This window comes from Adiantum capillus-veneris, chromosome 6 (genome assembly GCF_014529385.1).
Source record: "Adiantum capillus-veneris isolate H3 chromosome 6, ASM1452938v2, whole genome shotgun sequence".
Classification (NCBI taxonomy): domain Eukaryota; kingdom Viridiplantae; phylum Streptophyta; class Polypodiopsida; order Polypodiales; family Pteridaceae; genus Adiantum; species Adiantum capillus-veneris.
The window spans coordinates 169,949,768-169,970,876 of NC_140936.1; the positions used below are offsets into that span (position 1 = coordinate 169,949,768).

The following is a 21,109-nucleotide window of genomic DNA, read 5'->3' on the forward strand; positions in this document are numbered from 1 at the left end:
TTTGAATAATTGTAGGCCAATCCTATGATTTTAATCTTTTTTTTCATTTGCCAATCTTACTGTCATTAACTTTTGATATCCTCTTTAATACAAATAAAAATGATTACTAACCACATTGTTGCCATTTTGATTGAAAAAGGTAACCTTTCTACGCATTGTTTCTATGTTGCTTTCTACTTGTGTAAGACAATGTCGTAGAGTTTGAGACGTAGAATGGAGCGATAGTAACATTGATGAGGGAATTGTCATCTGTTTTCTTTTTCCAACTATAGAAAGAGGGTGCCAATGTTCATGAAGATTATGAAAGAGAAATATATCGCTTGCATCCTTGCAAGAGTCAAATTAGAATTAATGAATAGGTAGAAGAATGGCTTACCCTGTGAGGAGAGGGTGCATTTTACCGCCGGTTTTTTTTTGGTGGGGGGAGGTTACCTGAAAGACCACATAACCAAAGCCGATGGTACATACATGAATGAAAAACAAATTGGAGAATGTTACATCTCGAACAGCAATATTAGAAAATAAAATTTGTTGGTAAGTACAATAAAGACGCCTGCTCCTTTGGCAAGGGAACATTGAGTTTATTGTGAATCCTCATAATATCCAAGCCAACTGAAGGGAATGACTTCTACCCGTGAGGAAGAGGCAGATCCAAGGCAATATGAAATATAATAAATCCGATAGTGGTAGCTATAATGGTAGGTGCTGCACTCTGGGGCCATGACATCTGTAGCACATAAAGGTCAATTGCATACAACCCTTAATTCTCGTGCCCACACACACAAGTGTGGGCCTGCACGTAATGCACACAATGACATACACATCTTTGCAATATGCAAAGAAAATCTCCCCTGTTATATGTGAGAGGAGTGTACAACCAGGACACATGAATTAGTTCCAACACGCAGCTTGTGCACTGATGGAAACTGCTTTCTATGTAGCAGACAAAATGACCACAAAAGGGACTGTGTGAAGAATCAAAAGATAGAAAATGATGAAACAACGTAGGGCAGAAGAGGTGCAGAAGTGTCTCTGGGAAGTTGGTATACTTGAAAGTATTTCAAACAAGCACCTCATTACTCTCTTTACAGCTGCCAGCAAAGGTCCGTCCGTTTCCAAAATGGCAGCGTGGAAAAAGGACTTTGATTCCTGAGGCAATACAGCTGGCAATATTTTCCCCGTCTTTGCTTTATAGGAGTTTCCTTGTATGTCCTTCACAAATCCCTGCCTGTGGATCTCACTGACTTGACTCAACCGAAGTTGCAGAGTGTTTCGTTCTTCTGCTAAAGCATCAGATTGTCCCTAAAAACAGCAGAAAAAGGCACTACCTTTGATCAACAAGCAGTGTATGTGTAACCACAAATGCACAAAAGAAATTTCAGTTTGTGAAAACTCTTAAGAGTAACGACAAAGAGACATCACTACTTAAAACAAAGCGTTCCTCCGATAAAAAATGCAATTAGGGGTGCGCATCCAGGCTTTGCCACTACCACAAACCGAGTTCCGAGTCCTAACCAAAACCCCAATCCGCAAAATTGGCAAGTTTGAAACTGAAAGCTTACCTGGGATATACATGGAAATCTACACTTCCAAGCTTGTTCGTAACTTTGATAATCCAAGAGCTGGCTGCTTCTGCTGCCCCTCCCGCTGCTTCCCACCCTCTGCGCACCCCTTCCCTCTCGCCCTCACTGCCCCTCCCTGCGCGCATCCCAGAGCCTCACCCACCTCTCTCTCCCTGCTCGGCCGTCTCAGCCCACCCACCCTCCTTCCTCCTTCGGCACTTTACCTCCTGCAGGCCGTTTGTTTTTCCCCTTCGCCTTGTATCCCCCTTTCTCCCTGCTTGCTCGGGCCCTTTTCCCACGGTGGGTTCACTGCAAAGAGAATCCTGTCGCCCTCCTCCTCGCAGTAGCACACACAGATGGAGGCCTCTGCTTCTCCTCAGAGGGACTCGGACAAAGCCCCCTCACGTAGCACCACAGAGCCTACCATCCGACTTGCTCTCTCGTCGCTATAGAAAGCGAGCCTTGCAGCAGAAGTGGATCGCCTTCAAGCCACCTCTATCATCTGCAAGATTATCGGCATCTGACCTAGCAAGGGCGAGGGGTGCGATCTCCTCCAAGCCCACCTTCTTTCAGAAGTGGGGAAGATCATCGATGTGCAATTCCTTGGGTGTGGCTACTACCAAATCGAGTTTGAGACCCCCAAGTTGGCAACCAAGGTCATTGCGATGAGTCCACTGCCATCCATGCAATCAACGCCCATTTTCCACGATGGCACCATGGTTTCGACCTACCTCCTGCTTTTGTCCAAGATTGGTTCCATAATTGGGACAGTTTTGGAGACACCGCGCACAGCAGCTTCAGTCGATATCAAGGCAGTAGGTATACCTACTATACGCATTTTGGTTCAAGATATCCACTCTCCCCCAAAAGTAGTCCTACTACCTAGGGTGAGTGGTGGGTGGTTCCACCAAAGCCTGGAGTATTCGAGACTCCCGAACCAGTGCTTCATATGCAGACAAATGGGCCATCTTGCGAAGGCTTGTCCTCGCAAGAGAGCCTGAACCGCACCACCTACCAAGCCTGGCCACGCACCGCAGGCAGGGACTCAGGGTGCACAGGTGGGCACCTCTTCGTTGACACGTGCCCAGGCAGCTGATAGTTGGCAGCATTTGCAAGGTCGTCGCCGTCAAAAACAAGCTCACCATAGCCCCCCCCCCCCAATTGGCCGACCTACGACCGTCCAACAACATTGGGCTCCTACAAGGAACCTCTTCAAAAGGATGAGCCATAGGAGACTCCATAGGAGTCCTACTGTGATCTTCTTGCGTGAGGAAGAGGAGAAAGAGAGGGCGATGGCTGTAGGCTGTTAGCGTAGAAGGAGGAGAAGGAGAAGGAGCGCTGGGAGAGAGAGAAGGTAGCACAGGTGACGAGCAGCAGAAGGGGCAACGCTTGCTCTGAGAGAGAGAGAGAGAGAGAGAGAGAGAGAGAGAGAGAGAGAGCTCGTTGAGATTTTAGAAGCCCACGATTCTTCATTATTTGGGGCAGCCTTAGTATTATACACATGAGATTACTTTTGACTTTTTAATTTAAGTCCCCGTTCGCACAGTCGGACACTGGAAATAGGACAAAGTGCCATTATTCCCTACAACCTCCCACCTAAAGGCAATGTGCCTCTAAGATAGAAGAAAGAATCAACCATCTATGTACAAAAGGATTCTATACATCTAGTCATCCAATGACCATCATCTGGTGGCAATATGCAAATCTCTCTCCTGGCAAACTCTTCGTCAAAATATCTGCAAGATTATCACCCATATGTACTTTGACCAACTCAATGGCTTTGTCATCAAGCACATTCCGGATAAAATGATACTTCACTTCTATGTGCTTTGTCTTGGCATGAAAGATTCTGTGCAAGCATAATACCACTCTGGCTATCACAATGTAGCACGGGAACCTCTTCAACAATACCAAGTTCTCCCACCAAGCGTTTCAGTCATAAAGCTTCCTTACATGCTTCTGTGGCAGCCACATATTCAGCCTCAGTGGTGGACAAAGCAACACACTTTTGCACTCTAGAAATCCAAGAGACCGCACCTCCTGTGAAGTAAACACATATCCAAAAGTAGACTTCCTGCAATCTGGATTTCCAGCAAAATCTGCATCTGTAAAACCATCCACAGATGTCTTGTGCGCCCCAAAACATATGCACAAATCCTTTGTGCCCTTCAGGTATCTCAGAATACATTTCACTGCTTCCCAATGTGTATTGTTGAGATTACTCATGTATCTACTTACCACTCCCACCGCAAAAGCAATGTCTAGACGTGTGGCAACCATAGCATACATTAAACTGCCAACGGTTGATGCGTAAGGAATCTTGGCCATTTCAGCCCGCTTATCATCAGATGTAGGACTGTCATCTGCGCTAAGTTTCACATGTGGAGGAAATGGTGTGCTAATTGCTTTCCCACCCTCCACATTGAAACGTTGCAAGATCCTGGATACATATTCCTGTTGAGATAGATAAAGAAGTCCTTTACTTCTATCTCTCATGATACGCATACCAAGAATGTGACTTGCATCACCAAGATCCTTCATTTCAAAGAGTTTATGTAAGCTTTGCTTCAACATACTCAGCTCATTGACATTTCGGCCAGCAAGAAGCATATCATCGACACACAATGCCAACAATAAAAGACTCCCATCTTTAGCCTTTTTAGTGTATAGCAGTGATCTGCATGACATCTCTTGAAACCTTGAGACCTCATAAATGCATCAAACTTATGATACCACTCACGTGATGCCTGTTTCAATCCATACAAGCTTTTGTTAAGCTCACATACCATCTCCTCTTTTCCGGCAACTACAAAACCCTCGAGCTGCTGCATATAAAGGGTAACATGCAAATCACCATGTAAGAACGCTATTTTTTCATCCATTTGCATGAGTTCCATGTCTTCACAAGCAACCAAAGCAAGGAGGAGTCACAACGTAATCAATTTCACAACCAGGGAGAAGATTTCATCAAAGTCAATTCCTTTCTTATGCTTGTACCCTTTAGCAACCAAACCTGCTTTGTACTTGGGAGAAGCATTAGAAGTGACTTTCATCTTGTATACCCATTTACATGGCAACACCTTTTGCCCGGGTGGCAATGGTAGCAACTTCCATGTGCAATTTTTGTCCAAGGAACCATGGCTCCATGCCGTTTCTTGCTATCTTCACGTTACATAGCTTCTTTATAGCAAGAAGGCTCACCACAATCAGTTAACATTACATAATCCGTGCATGGAACAAACCTGTCAGGTGGTCGAGTGACCCGGGTGGACCTTCTCACCCAATGATCAACATCTAGAGGCTGCTCAGCTTGCAAATCATCATGAACAGCTGGCTGCCCAGCCATTCTTTCCACCTGTAAAGGTTGCTCTACTTGCCCATTATGTTCCTCAACATGTGGTGCATCAATGGCAACTTCATTTCCCCCATTTGGGTCATCATTTTCAGCTCTAACAGGCTGCTGTTCAGCGGGCATTCTCGGCTGTCCTATCGGTATATCTTCCCTGAAAACAATTCTTTTCACTTCCTCGACAGGAGTAGGTTATTTGTGCATGCAATCCTCATGGAAGATTACATCATTGCTGTGAATAACCTGTCTTTTTTCGGGATCCCACAACCTATACCCCATTTCACCATCCTCACCGTATCCTCGGAAATACATTTACATGACTTTGGTTCAAGTTTGTTGCGATCTTCTCACCGCACGTGCACATAAGCTTCGCAACCAAACACTCTCTAGTGCAAATATGAAGGTGGCTTGCCGGACCACACTTCCTCGGGCACTTTTCCATCCAAAACCCTATTTGGTGAGCGATTAATAAGGTGAACAACTGTTTGCATAGCTTCTGCCCAAAAACCATGGGGTAATGCAACATGTGACAGCATACTTCACACTTTCTCTTGAATAGTGCAATTCAAGCGCTCTGCAACACCGTTTTGGGAAGGATTATGAGGGGTAGTCAACTCTCTCTTGATTCCCTTCGAGTCACAAAATGGATTAAAAGCATTTGATGCACAATGAGAAAAATCTTAAAAGCTCAAACACGGCACATAACCAAAACGAGACAGAGTTTGCATTCCTTTCATACTCATTGTCCTAACCAGCCATGCCACAAGGAAACACTTGGCTGCTCGGTTATGGTCACCACATGATTACATGAACTAGATACATAAAAAGGATATAAGGTGTCAGATTTAGACCCTTTTGCTACAATCCTTGACCCCTTACATATCTTCCATTTGTGATCACCAAAACTTGTGTGATAGCCCGCTTCATCTAGTTGACCTGTGCTAATCAAACTCTTCCTCATTTGCGGTACATGTCGTACATTATGTAACATAAACATCGAACCATCAGTAAAGGACAATTGCACATTGCCAATTCCATCAATGTTACATGCATAGTTGTCACCAAGGTAGACAGTGCCAAGTTTTCCACCTCTATACTCAAAGAACCACTCTTTGTGAGGTGTTACATGAAACGAAGCACCGGAATCAAGTATCCAAATATGCATGTCAACATCGGAATCAGCAACCAAGAAGTGCGCATCAAAAGAAGAAGCATAGAGAATCTCACTTGCGTCACTATCATAGCTGACTACATTGAGTTCCTCTATCTTCATGCTACTTTTGCCTTTATCTTTATCCTTGTTGTTGCTGTCATCAATGTTCTTGTTCTTCTCTTTCTTCCATTCATAGCATTCCCACTTATAGTGTCCCTTCTTGCCACAATGATGGCACTCTACATTCATTCTGGAACGAGATTTACTGCGTGCCTTTCTATTTTCAGGTTTTCCCCTTTGTTGGGACCTACCTCTTGCATTCAAAGCACTGGAAAAACTATTCACAACAGTATTCTTCCTGTTCATCTCTTCCGTAAGAAGGGAACTTTCCACATCAGCATATGCAAGTGTGGCATTCGAGTTGCTCAAAGCTGTCCTAAAAGTGTCCCAAATTTCAAGCAATGTGCATAGCAAAAACGTAGCTTTGAATTCATCATCGATGTTGAAATCCAGATTTGTCAGCTGGCTGAAAGTTGAATTGAACTCATTCAAATGCACGGACATTGAAGTGCCTTCCTTCATACGAAGGTCCATGAGCCTTTTCAACCAATATACTTTGCTAGCAGCACTTGGTTGAGCATACAACTCATCGAGCCTCTTCCACATATTCCATGCATTCTCTTCTTTCTCGATATCGAATAAAAAAAAATACGACACGAAAAGAATAATTGTGGAGTGGGCAAGCTCGTCCATCACTTCTTCATCATCAATGGCTGCTGGTTTAACTCCCTTTTCCTTAATCGGTCTCGCCTCCCTCTTTTGTAAGAGAACATTGTAACACTACTCTTCCATATAGCAAAGTTATGGGCGCCTTCCAACTTTATGTGCAACAGATTGCTACTATCACTGTTGGAGGCCATGTGTTACCACGAGAGACCAATAAAGCACTCAAATACAAGTAGTAAACGCTGAAATTAACCTATAATGACACAAATTCAGCACCTCAGCTGAACATACATAGGCCAAAAGACCCAAAATGTCATCAATTTGGCAATTCCACAGTGTCAATACATCAATTTCAGAAAGTCCTGAAAATTCAACATCAATTTCTCATTCAACGATAAGAAATTGCATTAATTTCACTTTGAAATGGAAAACCCCCCAAATTTCTGAGTTCAATTTGCCACAAATTGCATCAGAAATTGCTTGTTGATGCATTGCCAAGGCCGATTTTGCGTGAATTATCAAAATTCAGCAAAACCATCAAATGCGAACCGGATCAAACTCGCTTAATTTGCTGAAATTAATTCCAGAATTTGAGAATTTCAGAAATTTCAGCAAAAGCCCCCATTTCTGAGTTCGAATTGGCACCGAAACCACTCGAATTGAGTGAGAACTTGTGTAGAGACCTACATTTGCTGATTTTCCACTCTCGTAGACCTTTAATTCACTGCTGTCCGCTCGATTTGCGCGCTGAATTTCCTGTTTTCAGCTCTGCAGCTTTCAAAATGTCCCTCTTTTTACTGCACACTTCTGTGATCAATACGCACGCGTAGAAGTGCACAATTCCCGCTTTTCTACGAGAGCTCTCATACCAATTGTGAGGTCCTACTATGATCTTCTCGCGTGAGGAAGAGGAGAAAGAGAGGGCGAAGGCTGTAGGCTGTTAGCGCAAGAAGAGGAGAAGGAGAAGGAGCGCTGGGAGAGAGAGGAGGTAGCGCAGGTGAAGAGCAGCAGAAGGGACAGCGCTTGCTGAGAGAGAGAGAGAGAGAGAGAGAGAGAGAGAGCTCGTTGAGATTTTAAAAGCCCACGATTCTTCATTATTTGGGGCAGTTGAAACCAGCCTGTTCAATCCAAAAAGGGCGGTAGACTTTACTTTAAACCTTGATTTAGCTTTCACCCATTATTAGTCGTCTATTTTACCTGTACTTTCAAGACACAACAAAGGGGAGAGGGATACAGGCTGCTAGATTGCACCTGTATGAGTAGACAGACACCAGATTGGCCCCTAACTTAGGCGCCCCTTTCGGTATTTCTTTATTGTTCAAAAGAGGGAATAAACGCTGTGGATCCCTACAAGCTGCCCCACACAAGCTCGGCTGAATTTCCACTGTTCCAACCCGATTTCGGCAACATAACTGTACTAGAACCCTTCACAGTCAGTATTCCCACACATTGAATGACTTTCCCGACGCACGGGCACTTTGCAAAACCTGCCGAGAATCTGCAGCATGCTGAATTCTCTGTTTTCAGCCCTGAAAATGCGCCAGATCGCCTGTACAGTGGTCCCCTTGCGTCCCCAAACCTCCTGGGGGTATTAGGGTCCATTTAGGGCCAAAACCCTAAACTTGCAAAAATACACAGCAGGCTGTAATTTACTGTTTCGGGCTCCGTTTCGCGTGCCAGTCGCATCCGTAGCAAGTCCTCGAGCTCCCGCACCTGTAGGGCTACTTGCCCTTTGAATCGGACGAGATTTCTGGCATGAAACCTCTCCGAATTCACCTGTACCTACGGGGGATTAGCTGCTAGCTAATCCAATACCTGTGCAAGAGGCTCTTGCCTCGGCAATCGCGCATGAACCCACACAACTGTACATTGGTCAAATGAAGAGCCCACTAGTGGGGCATAACATATTGCCAAAGGGGAGAGAGAGGGCAGTGCGTAGCGTACAAGGCATCACTCCTGGCACCGCACTGTGCATAAGAGGGAAAGCAAGCACTCCATAGCTCTTAACCTGTGACAAATTCTGAAAATGAGCCTCTCCCGGCTTAAAATTCAGCACCACTTCCTTCTTGCATTGGAAACTGCACCAGAATGTGCCACTTGGCACATTTACAAGCATTTTCCTGTTCGGGGTTGCCGCCTAAAAATCTCCCAACCGGTTGCCCAGTTGACTTCACGGCAGAGTAAGAAAATGTTCCCCTTGTCATTCCGGAGGTAATGACGCCAACACATTTTCAGGTCCCAAAATAGCAGTTCCCTAAATTTTAGGAGATGCTGCCAATGTATCTTTCTAGGTCATCTGACCCTCTTTGTACACTGCGGCCACATCCAGAACTGAAATGTAGCCTCTGTAGCAAAGGATTCCACTTTGGCTAGTTAATGACCCAACTTTGGCTAACCATAGTCTTTGTCCAACCTTAGTGCTCTCTTGCCCTCAGGCCTGGACTCCCTCTGGACAGTTCCACACTAGCTATGCAATGCAGGGCAGTTAGATTTCCCGAGGGGTGTTTCCAAAAAGTGAAAGTAAATAGATAATAAGAAAGAAATCAACAAAAAGGATAGATAGTAGTCACACGCTGGTGACAGCAGCCTTAGTATTATACACATAAGATGACTTTTGACTTTTTAATTTAAGTCCCCGTTCACACGGTCAGACACCGGAAACAAGACAAAGTGCCTTTATTCCCTACATTTAACTCAGTACCTCCAATGTTGACCAATTTTGACATTGGAAGGCGATGGGAATTTTTCGACTACGACTTTACACGCTTTCTTGCGACCCATCTTCTGACCTCGAGGTAGCTTGCTTCAAAGTGCATATTCTTTATCTGGCAACCAGAGGTGCAGACGCCTTGGACAAAGCGGTTGGTTTCTCCTTTCCACTATGTGGCAGGGACCGCACAGAGTGGACTATGCATATACTACTAGATTGAATACATGTCCAAGCTCTTGAGTTCTCTCATTACACGGGATATTTGGGAGTGAAAAACTTGATACAGACTCTATGTCCGCTGGCCAAGTTCTGTGACACACCTGATGCAACAGGTTGTAGACACATTGTGATATACTTTTTTGTAGACACCAAGAGTGCGCTCTGCCATGTATATGTACATGGGGATACTTGGACAGAGGATGTAGCTCTATGGACTGCATGCTTATCTTGGGCATGACAGTTCAGCCCTATCTAGGGGTCGCTCGGATACGGACTACTCCCCATCCAAGCCGGCCTCGAAGATTGCGAGGTTGGCTGCTGCGGTAGCATCGGTTTTCTCTCACTGACCCCATAAGGTCAAACACTTCAATCATGTCTATCTAGGGGTCGCTCAGATACGGACTACTCCCCATCCAAGATGGCCTCGAAAATTGCGAGGTTCACTGTTGTAGCAGCATCGGTTCTCTCTCACCGACCCCATGAGGATTGTCTCATAAAATGTGCAGGGGCTTGGTGGGCCCCAGTTTACACAGTAGAGGGGTCACTTGAGACAAGAGCTTCAAAGATGCCTTGTAGGTGGCACGATAGATATGCTACAAGAGTATCACCTTTGTGTGAGCCATACTCGGTGTTGTCGACAGATTTTGCAGGGCGAGATGAGACATTTTGGTCAACTACTTTTGGGTCTGGAGGCATTCAGGGAGGTGTATGTATGACTATTGTGGACTCATGGCAACAGGCCATTGTGGGCACAGGTATTGTTGTGCTAGGCATGCCGCAGTGGGTCACCATGCAGGTTCAAGGTAGCCTTGTGGGCTTCTTGAACAATTATCAGTCCAACCAGGCAAGTGCATGCGCTCGGTTTTGGTCCACAGTGTGGAGTTCTTTTCTCATGTAGCGCAATTGTGCATTGGGGGGAATTTCAACATGCTTGAGGACCCTTAAGATAGGATTGGGAGCAGCCATGCTATAGTACGCAGGGTTGAGTTGGCTGCTTGGGAGTACCTTCGTATGACTTTGAGGATTCCGGATGTATGGCAGCATGCAAGCTTTGTGCGGCCCTCAGACGGCGTCTCTTTCTCTCCGACTATAGAGTAGGAGGGGTGAATCTATCTAGGATAGATCATTTTTACGCTAGTCACCGCATTTGTGACATGGAAAGCCATTATGCATTTTGGCAGGAACCACTTTTTCAGATCATGCACCAGTGATTCTTACTTGGTCAGATAGGCAATGGAGTGGCAGTCTCATGCTACGCATTCCAAACATCCAATGCAGGATAGTTCTTGAACTTAACCCAGAACCACCTAGTCACTTTACCTTTAATCTTTCTGTCTTTGTGTGCCAATGTCTGTTCTGGAACGAGTATCTCCTCGCTTTCCTCCACTTTGGGTTGCTCATCTGGCTCCCCATTATCGGGCACATCGCCTTTAAAAGGCTTCAATAAACTCACATGAAATGCATTGTTAATCTTCCAAGTATCGGGCAGCTTCAGTCTAAAGGAGAGATCATTTATGTTTTCTTTTATATGGAAAGGACCATAATACCTCATACTACGCTTTGAAAAAAGCCGCTCCTTTCTCCTTTTCTTTCTTAGGCGTGCCTTCTTAAATGTAAGAGCACCCAATCGTCTTCCTTTAATTTCAAATCGCGACGATGTCGATCTGCTACCTTCTTGTGTCGTTCTTGAGATTTCGCTAAAGCCTCCCGGACCTTGGCAAAAGCAGTGTCCAAGTCCCTCGTGTATTGGTCGGCTTCAAAAATCTTATCTTTCGTGCTAAGGAAGGGTGGAACCTTCGAAGCACCTTCAATGATCTCAAATGGCGCCTTCCACATCGAAGAGTGAATCATGTTATTGTAGGCAAATTCCACCAAGGGAAAAAAAAATTCACATTGAGTCTTCTGATAAAAAATGTAAGACTTCAATATATCCACTACAACTGAATTTGCAATCTCAGATTGCCCATCTGTCTGCAGGTGGAAAGATGACAAGAACTGCAACCGTGTGCCAATGTTCTCCCAAATAGCCTTCCAAAACAAACTCATGAACCAGGGATCTCTGTTAGAGACTATTGTCTCAGGCATGCCATGTAATATGAAAATTTGAGCAATGAACAATCTCCCTAAATGATCCGGCTTGACTATTTTCTTCACTGGAATGAAGTGAGCTTGCTTGTTAAATTTGTCAATGACAGTCCAAATGCCATCATGCCCACTCTGCGTTTTCGGGAGATCAAAAATGAAAATACTTTCCTAGGGGCGGGTGGGAATGGGTAAAGGTTGTAACAATCCCCGTGCCTTATGCCTGGCAAACTTAACCTTTTGGCATACCAAACAACTGCGTACAAAGTCGTCCACATCTTTCTTGAGTCTCGGCCAAAAGAAGTGACGCTCCACACCTTACAAGGTGGTGTCCATGCTGCGGTGACCTGTAAAAGGTGAACAATGACACTCAGTCAAAACCTTTATGTGGCGCACAACATCGGTTTCTTCATCAAGTAGCCATCCTGTATAGAATATCCCGCTACAAACTCCCCATTCTGTATTCGAGTGAATACATCCGAAAAATCCAGATATATGGCGTACTGATCAACCATGTCCTCGAAACTTTTATGATGAATCGTGGAAATAGCCAAGACTAACGGCTTCCGAGACAAAGTATCTGCCACCAAGTTCTTCTGTCCCTGAACATGGACAATCTGGAAATGAAACTGTGACAAGATGTTAGCCCACCGCATCTGCTTTTCCGAAAGCTGCTTCTGTGACAAGAAGTAGGTAAACTCTGATGATCAGTGAAGACCGTAAAATCGGCTCCGAGTAAGTAATGTCACCACTGAGTAAGAGCATGGATCACTGCCAAAAGCTCTTTCTCATAGATCTTTGTTGTCAATTATGGCCTTGAAAACAATCAGCTTTCATAGGCAATCACATGGCCTTCTTGCATTAAGACCGCTCCAAGACTACGACCACAAGCATCACAGTGTACTTCAAAAGACTTTTGCAAATCCGGCAAAGTCAATACTGGTCCAGTAGTCAATTTCTCTTTCAGTGTCTGAAAGACAGTCACTAAAACCGGTCCGAAGGGCGGTAGACTTTGGCTTTCACCCGAGACTTTACTTTAAGCTTTAACACACAGAGAAACCTTGCAGAAGGAACCAGTGACAAGAATTAACACTTTAAAGCACACACAGCTCGGAAGCTAGAATGCTCCGAGCAGACACCGACAACCTGTAGGCCCGAAAAACTGGTGCCCCTTTCGGTAATTCTTTATTCCTTTAGAGGGTAAAGTTACAAAACTAGAGTCTTTGGGATCTTCACCTGTATCCAACTAGATAACACCTATTCTGGTAAAATTTCGGCAACATAACGGCCCCAAAACTCTTCCTAAACAAATCCCCCTCCTAGAACTCACTTCCAAGGACTTAAACCCTCTGTTTTCAGCCCAAAGACAGCGATTACAGATCGCTGTATTTACTGGTTTTTACCCTGTTTTCAGCCCTAAACATTCCCGAAACTGTCCTCGAACAGTGGGGCATTGTTCCCAATGCTTCTGGCATCCATATGGCTGCAAAACAGTTCAAAAAACAGCGCATAACCAGCACTAAAAATACACCTGTAAGGTGTTATCACCCTCACCGGTGCCTGCTTTTGGAGTAGCAATTAGCTACTCATGTTCCTGCTCAAAGAGGCTCTTGCCTCGGCACAGAAGCATAAGACCACACAACTGTACATAGGTCAAATGAAGAGCCCTTTTGTGGGGTTTCACGTTACTGCACCTAGGGGAAAGAGAGAGCAATATAGAGTGTGCACGACATCACTTCTTGCACTACACTGTACATGAGAGAGAAAGCTTGCACACAACAGCTCTTAACCTGTGACAGTTTCTCGATGAAGCATCCCCCCAACATAAATCGAGTGCCCCCTCTTCTGCGCTTGACCTGTAATGCATCTATGAACAAATAGATGCAAAAGGAGAAGAGTTCCATGGCTGCCAAAACCTGCGTATCACTGAAAACGCAGCAAAACAGCCCTATAAACACGCATCTGATGCCTTCCAATGCTGAAAATGAGCTCCTTGGTCCTAGGTGAAGTCATGGGAAGCTCAAAATGCAAAGAAATGGCTAAAAATCAAAGTTATTAGCCTCCAAAACTGCTCCAAAAAGTCAGTTACGAGTTCTGTTCTGCCAGACTTGGTAAATTGGTCAAAAAGTACCACTTGGCACTCATGCATGCAATTTCCCCACATTGGGCTTCCCGCTTAAAAATCTCTCAACTGGTGCATCAGTCGACTTTGCAGCAGAGTAATAAAATGTTCCCCTCGTCATTCTGAAGCTAATGACGCAGGAGCAGATTTCATGGCCCAAAATAACAGTTCCCTAAATTTTAGGAAATGCTTCCATTGGACTCTACTGGTCATCTAACCATCTTTCACCACTGGGACCACGTCCAAAAATACAATGTAGCCCAGTTCTCGGGTGATTTTCTCTGGGTGACCCCACCTTGTCACTATGCCTCTACGGAGTTTATTTCCTAGTATCCACCAGCTTATTAAGTGCGGCAAGGAAACCTAGATGGCTTTGAACTGAGCCTAGACACCCTTTTACTACTCGAATTCCAGTGCCGATCAACTTCCCGTTTGCAGGTGAAAAACTACTGTTTCACACTAGCCATACAATGTGCGGCCATTTGCAACTTCAAAAAGAGGGTCCCAAAAATTAAACAAAAATCATCGAAAAGAAACCAAGAACTCAAGTTCGCAATTGCCACCTCCTCGTGACAATCGTCTCTGTGGGTCTCCACGAGAAAGAGACTCCTTTCTCTGTCAGAATGTGCAAAGATGAAGCTATCTCTACAAACTTTCGAATGAACCGCAGGTAGTAAGAATACAAACCCAAGAAGCTTCTAACTTCATGAACGTTCTTCAAATCGGGCCAGTCACATATAGTCTCAATCTTGGCCGGGTCCACCTGTACTCCTGCTTCTGCTGAGACAATGTGTCCCAAAAAGTGTATCTCCGACAAGAAAAACTCGCTCTTTTTACATTTATAAGAAATTTATGCTTCCTCAGTGTCTCAAAAACCCACAAATGATTAGTACTCTCTGAAATCCAAAAAGTCGTCCTAAAAGCTGTCTTATAGACGTCTCCAGGAGCAATACAAATCTGATGATAATCACTCTTTATATCAATTCGGTAAGTAGAATTATGAAGTCTCTCGAGTATATCATAGATCCTCGTAATGTGGAAATCTGTTCTCGTTCATTGTTTCTTTATCTTGGCTTCGGCTAAGTCTGTAAGGTGGCCAATTCGGTGGTGTACAACCACAAATCAATCATGTGATCTTCACGACGTAAAGGAGGTAACTCGCTTTTGTACGCCTTCAAAGAAACAGTCAGCCCCTAATACAGAAAACCTTGTCCTTCTTTTCCGAGGTCAAAACATATTTGACCTTCAATCATCATTCAGTTCTCTTAAGAAAATCGAGTAAAGAAACTGAATTTCATCAAGTACAATCTCTCTCTACCATCAAGTACAATCTCTCTCTGTCCTTCATTTGTCAAAGTCGCTTTCTCAGCTAAATAAACAACCACGACCTTGCTCTTGGGGTACCAAGGGTTTTCTAGGAGGACGTCACAACCTCCAAGGGCATTACGTGAAGTCCTCGTGCCCTAAATACCCCTGTCAATACCCCTATCATTGCAAACCAAGTTTGCCAATGATCGGTGTAATGGCAATTGCCTCCGCCTGTGGCCTCAGCCTGTCGGGCGTAATTCCAAATCGAGTCGCCAATTCAAGTGAAAAGAAGTTTGCCTTTGCTCCTCCATCAAAGAAAATGAAGGCTTCCTAATCTTTCACTTTGCCCCAAGTGCGGCAAAGTTTTGTACTCTCGTTCATCTGATTCGGGTCGGGCCCCATGCAGTGTGGTACCAATTCTACTTTCATCTTTCCTTTTCTTCCGCACTCGGCTGCTACTCTATCACGCTCTGGCCTGTCTTCAGTCTGTCCTTGTTGTGCCTTTTTGGGGCACTTTGCGGAGATGTGTCCAAGTTCCCCGCAACCAAAACACTTCTCCTCTTTGAGATAGATAGCCCTTTCTAAGAGTTAGTCAAGGTCGTGTATCTTTCTTTTCTTTGTCCTAGGAACTCTTTTTCTTTCTACTTTCATTATTGGAGGTCTGTCTGGTCCTCTGAGTCAAGATCTCACCAGTGCGGTAAGTCAAATTTCCCGAATGTATCGAGAAACACCGTTTCGCATGACCCATTAATTCTTGGATAGAATTCGACTTTTATTCAAGACAGTAGTCTCGGATCTCTGCAACGAATCCGTAGCAAAACCGCTCAATCTGTTCTTGAAAGGTGACCTTCTTAAATGAAGATGGTAGAGAAGAGTCCCAAAATCTCTCGCAATGTAAGGTGCAGCGGAATGATTGTTGTATTTTCTCAAGATTAGTGATCTTTATTACTCAAGGTTCCTTTTAGTTCTTAGGGAAAGAGAGAGCTTTCCGTCTTATGGAGAGTGCTATGATCACGAACAAAGTGAGTGGATATTGTGCGTGCAAGTGAATGAGACTGAGAAGGAGAGAGAAGAGATACGACACCCGAGAAGTTGTAAAACCCTCCTCCGACGGCCCCACTTTCGTCGGCGAGAGTGGTCTACTTTGATTGCACAAAGGTGTACAATGCGTATGCAATGGACTGATGCAATGGGACTATGCCGATGACGACGGCGGTGATGACGACGACGACTCGATGACTGAAATCTGTGAACTTTTATATGCTGATTTTCATGGTCTTCTTGGTGGCTGAAAATGAATGGTTATGGCTGTTTTCATGGCTGAAAATGACTGGCTTATTCGGGGCTGATGTGCTGAGGAAAAACGCTGGTGTCACTGCTCTTAGGCTGCGTTTTTGGGTTGATTGTCTTGGCTGAAAAAACGCTGGACCAGCACCTGCTAAAAACGCTGATAGGCTGATCTGCTGCTGGCGTTTTTGCTGAGGGCTGAGATTCCAAAACGCTAGGCCTTTGGGGCTGATTTGCAAGGTAACTATCGCCAAAAAGGGACTTTAGGGCGATGACTACAAGAGGGGAAACGCCAGAGGTGGGAACTTGATGGCGATGCTTATCTGGGGGTGCTGAGGGGGGTACTGCTGAGAAGTTACCTGTTGAGCGGGAAGCTCTTGCTGCCTCTTCTGCCAGAAAGTGCTAACTTGGGTTTGCTTATATATCAACTTAGCAAAATTGCCCTACCTACTTTTGTTGGAAAGTCACTTAAAAATAATAAGTGAAAATAACCAAAAATAGGAAAATAGGCTAAATGCACTGGAAAATTCCCCTAATTGATGCTAATGGATTCTGATGGGAATTCCGATGATCATGCTGTGTGCAACCGGAGGATATGCATCTATGCTAAGTGACTGGGCATGCACGGTCTACGAATAGACTCACAAAAGTGCCAGATCACTGCTAATCTAGACTTTGACTGAACTGACTGGAACCCTGCTATGGTGTAGCTTGTCCACGGACACATAGGGTTGGGATGTGTCACGTGACATCCCCTCCTTTTCAAAGTGAGGTACTGGTACCGAACTGTATGGCGTCGAGGGAGATCGCCAACAGCATCCGGAATCCTGGAAGGGACTCTTCGCCGGCCCACTCTAATGTGTGGGTCGTGCGGTACTTCAATTTCATAAAGGTCAGCAACGCTTGCTTCTTTGAGCCACGCCGAAAGCGACACAAAGTCTTCTGAATCTCCTTCCTTGCTTCAACTTCGTGTAGAGACCTTCTTCTTTCGTCTTCAAGAATCTCCATGGCTGAAAATTCCTGAAACAATCTCCAACACAAAACCATGAACATACCCATTCCATGTAAAGTGAAGGAAAAAAATATTGTCTTCTCTAAAGACTGTGTCTGCAATGTAGATGAACATAGAGACGGAGTGACAACCCTTTCATCAAACACATGCAAACAATGAGATCGAATCTTTTCTGTGTGATCGAAATCAATCAACGGTGGCAAATCACAATGGAAATGCCCATGCTTGGTGCTCATACAATCATGTGCTCGTTCGGAAACTGTGTCATGCCAAGAAAGAGACATGGAATGCGACTTCCTTACATACAACTTTTCAGCTTTTCATGAACAATCGGCATACATTCGTGCTCATCCATGATAGAAACGTGCTCAACATACAATATGTCATGCCTAGGAAAAGGATCACATAACGATGCTGACTAAAATACAGGAAACCGTCACGAATGAAACACTCGAACAATGCGTGCGTATCAATCATGCGAACACATAATACTTCCTGTGATGGCTCTTTGGACCAAGGCTCGAGAGCCAAGATCGCTTCTTTGGGATCTATCGAATCTTCTTGTGGGGATTCTTTGGACCTCGACTCGAAAGCCAAGATCGATTCTTGGTGATTGATCGAATCTACAACGAGGTTAGCTTCGCTAGAAAAAGCATCAACTAACACATCATCATTGTGAACAATCACATCATCTTCATGCAATTCATCATGCTTGTGAGAAATCACATCTTGATCATGCTTGTCATTGGCATCCAAATCATCATGCTTAGGAATATCATTCAAATCATCATGCTTATCTTTGTCATCCAAATCATTGTGCTTAATCATTGTCAATCAAAACATCATGCAAGTCATTGTCAATCAAATCATCATCATGCTTCACACAATCATGCAAATCCTGTGTGTCATGCTTTGGAGAAGAAGAGATTGAGAGAATCTCCTTATCTCGAATCATTTCAACCTTGTCCTGCATATTAGCAATGAGAGATGGAGAAGGAGCAGTGTCGATTCCATGAAAGACAGTAGGAGAATCACTTTTGGCATTGAGAGTTAAAGTGCTAGCCTCCCAATCAACGAGAGGGTTTATTTCACGAAACCATTTCATGCCTAAAATCATATCACATCCTGAGAGAGGAGAAACAAAAAATCTTCTAGTGAAGGCAGTCTGTTGAATTGCAAACAACACATCGAGGCACTCCTTCGTGATGAGAGCGTCCATACCAAGACGAAAGCCACAGACCTCGATAGGAGATCTCGGACTAACTTCAAGGCGGGCTCTCTCAACAAGAGAGGGACTGATTACATCATGCATAATACCTGGGTCAAACACTATGACAAAACGGTGCCCCGACGTACGACCACAACATTTAATAAGCGAATCATCAATGGGAGAGTCCTGAGAAACTTTGGGCACAATCGTGTTATCATTCATTGCATTGACAGATGTAGTGGGTGCTGTGGGTTCTTTAGATTCATTCGATTCAAGCTTAGAACATGTTCTTTTTATGTGACAATGAAAACAACGACCTTCCTTAGAATAAGTGCTTTGTGTCACAATACGGGAGCGTACACGAGCACTTAGAAATCTGAAAAATAAAATACTTTGCAAATATGGGAGAAGGGAGAAGATCGACACAGTATTGGGGACCAGAAGATGACTGGTCCCCCCCCCCCCCCGTCAAGAGTATTCTTTATTCAGGGAGAATTCGTATACAAGCACGAGAACCCGAGGAAACCCCTCCGTTCTATAATCTTAGACCCGAAGGTCATTCTTTCCCGTAAGGGACTTAGGCGTGAGGCCGTACTTCCCGTGAGGGACTTTCCCGTAAGAAGGGAGATTCCTGCAAAACAAACAACACAAAGCAACAACTCGCAATGCGTATCAACAAATTATACCCGTCGCTCCTTGCTCGGAAAGGCGACCTCCGTACTCAGTCGTCACACGAACACTTGCAAATTCCCGTCGCCAACACTGGCTCCAGAATCCCCAGCGCTTCAGACTTCTGTTGCCCCTTGCCTTCTTTTCAAAAACTGAACGCTGGCTGTCTTTTTATAGGCCCGTGCACCCTGCAGAAATAGGGCACAAAAGCAGAAGCTCTGGCGCTTCTAGAGAGGAGAGAGAGAGCTCGCTGTTTCTGGCGCTTCTAGAGAGAGGAGAGAGAGAGAGAGAGAGAGCTGTTTTCAGCCCATCCGTACAGCTTGCGTGGGTTTTTTTACGTAAGCTTTTTGGGATGCTTTATTTTATTAATAAAAGGGACCGATCACTTAAAAGAGGCCGGCCACTTTATAAAATGAAGTGTGAACTTGTTTAAACTTTAAAAACTCACTCAGTTAGTTAAAACAATGCTACACGAACACATTCCAGGCGTCCCCGGGTGCAGAACACGGCACAGATGCAATGCAGACATATCTTCCTCGCGGGAAAGCTTCTGCCCTCCCGCGAAAGTTCCTGCTTTTCGTAAAAAGATTCTTTGAACCCATCTTTATTCTTGTGCTTGTGTTCTTACGCGTATTTTCTTACTCAGTTCGGATTTCCTCCTCAGCCTACGGAATGCCCCCTTTCTGATGCACCCGTCACCCATCATGTGACGCATCAGGGGCACTCGTAACCCGGCCCTTTCCACCGAACTTACGGAAACTCCTTCGCGATGTTTACCGTCACCCATCAAATGACACATCAGAGTTGTCCGTTCTTGATGGCACTTCCTATAGCTACAACCTTTTAACAGTTCTTAGTGTACACAATAAAATATCCTAGAGAAAGAAATTAATCATTAAAAATTAGAAAATAGTCCAATTAGCAACATCCCTCTGGCTTCTAAAGAGTTGACCTCAACTGTAGTGCTTGAACATATACCTCCAGTATCTCGGGATAAGCCTCCTGCGTCATCCACTGAGCATCTAGATTCGAATAGTTCTTAAACTTAACCAAATACTTCCGTGTTATTTTTCCGGACTTGAGGGGCCGCTCTTGATGGACTTACTATCTGCTCCGGTTGGAGTATTTCTTCTGTTTCCTCAACCTCAGGAGGTTCCTCAGCACTAGGCTGACTCGGAGGCGGTCCCACATACGGCCGGAGTAAACTGACATGGAAAGCATAATGGATCCTCCAATTAGGCGGTAGCTTTAATCAGAAGGTGACATCATTCACTTGCTCGGTGATCTTAAACGGCCCATAATAACGGGTAGAAAGTTTTACCACCTTCCCCTTATGAGACGCTTGTTTCTTAAGTCTTGCCTTCTCAAACTTGAGTAAGACTAATTGTCCGACTGTTAAGTCTAGATTCCTCATGTGCTTGTCTGCAGCTTTCTTATGCTTTTCCTGAGAGCGTTGAATAGCTCTCCTAACTTGCCCGTAGGCTGTGTCCAAATCCCGGACAAATTCATCTGCTGCAAAGATCTTATCCTTAGTTAAAAGGATCGGTGGAAGCAAAGGCTTACCATAGAGAATCTCAAAAGGTGCTTTCCCCGTCGATGAGTGTATGGTATTGTTATACGCATACTCGACAAGGGGCAAATATTTCTCCCAGTCAGATTGCCGGTCTGACACATAAGCTTTTAACATATCCAATATTGTG

General features: G+C 44.6%; 1 protein-coding gene across 1 annotated transcript in view; it reads right to left on the reverse strand.

Annotated features, from left to right (window-relative positions):
* Positions 1-499: 499 nt before the first annotated feature.
* The window catches only part of LOC147456698 (uncharacterized), a 64,264-nt gene continuing 43,654 nt past the window's right edge, over positions 500-21,109 (reverse strand). The window contains exons 6-7 of the mRNA XM_086515145.1: positions 1,050-1,302; positions 500-727 (exon numbers count right to left, since the gene is read on the reverse strand). Coding sequence (XP_086371271.1) covers positions 582-727; positions 1,050-1,302 — 399 coding nt within the window. The 3' untranslated portion in view covers positions 500-581. The remainder of the gene's footprint in view (positions 728-1,049; positions 1,303-21,109) is intronic.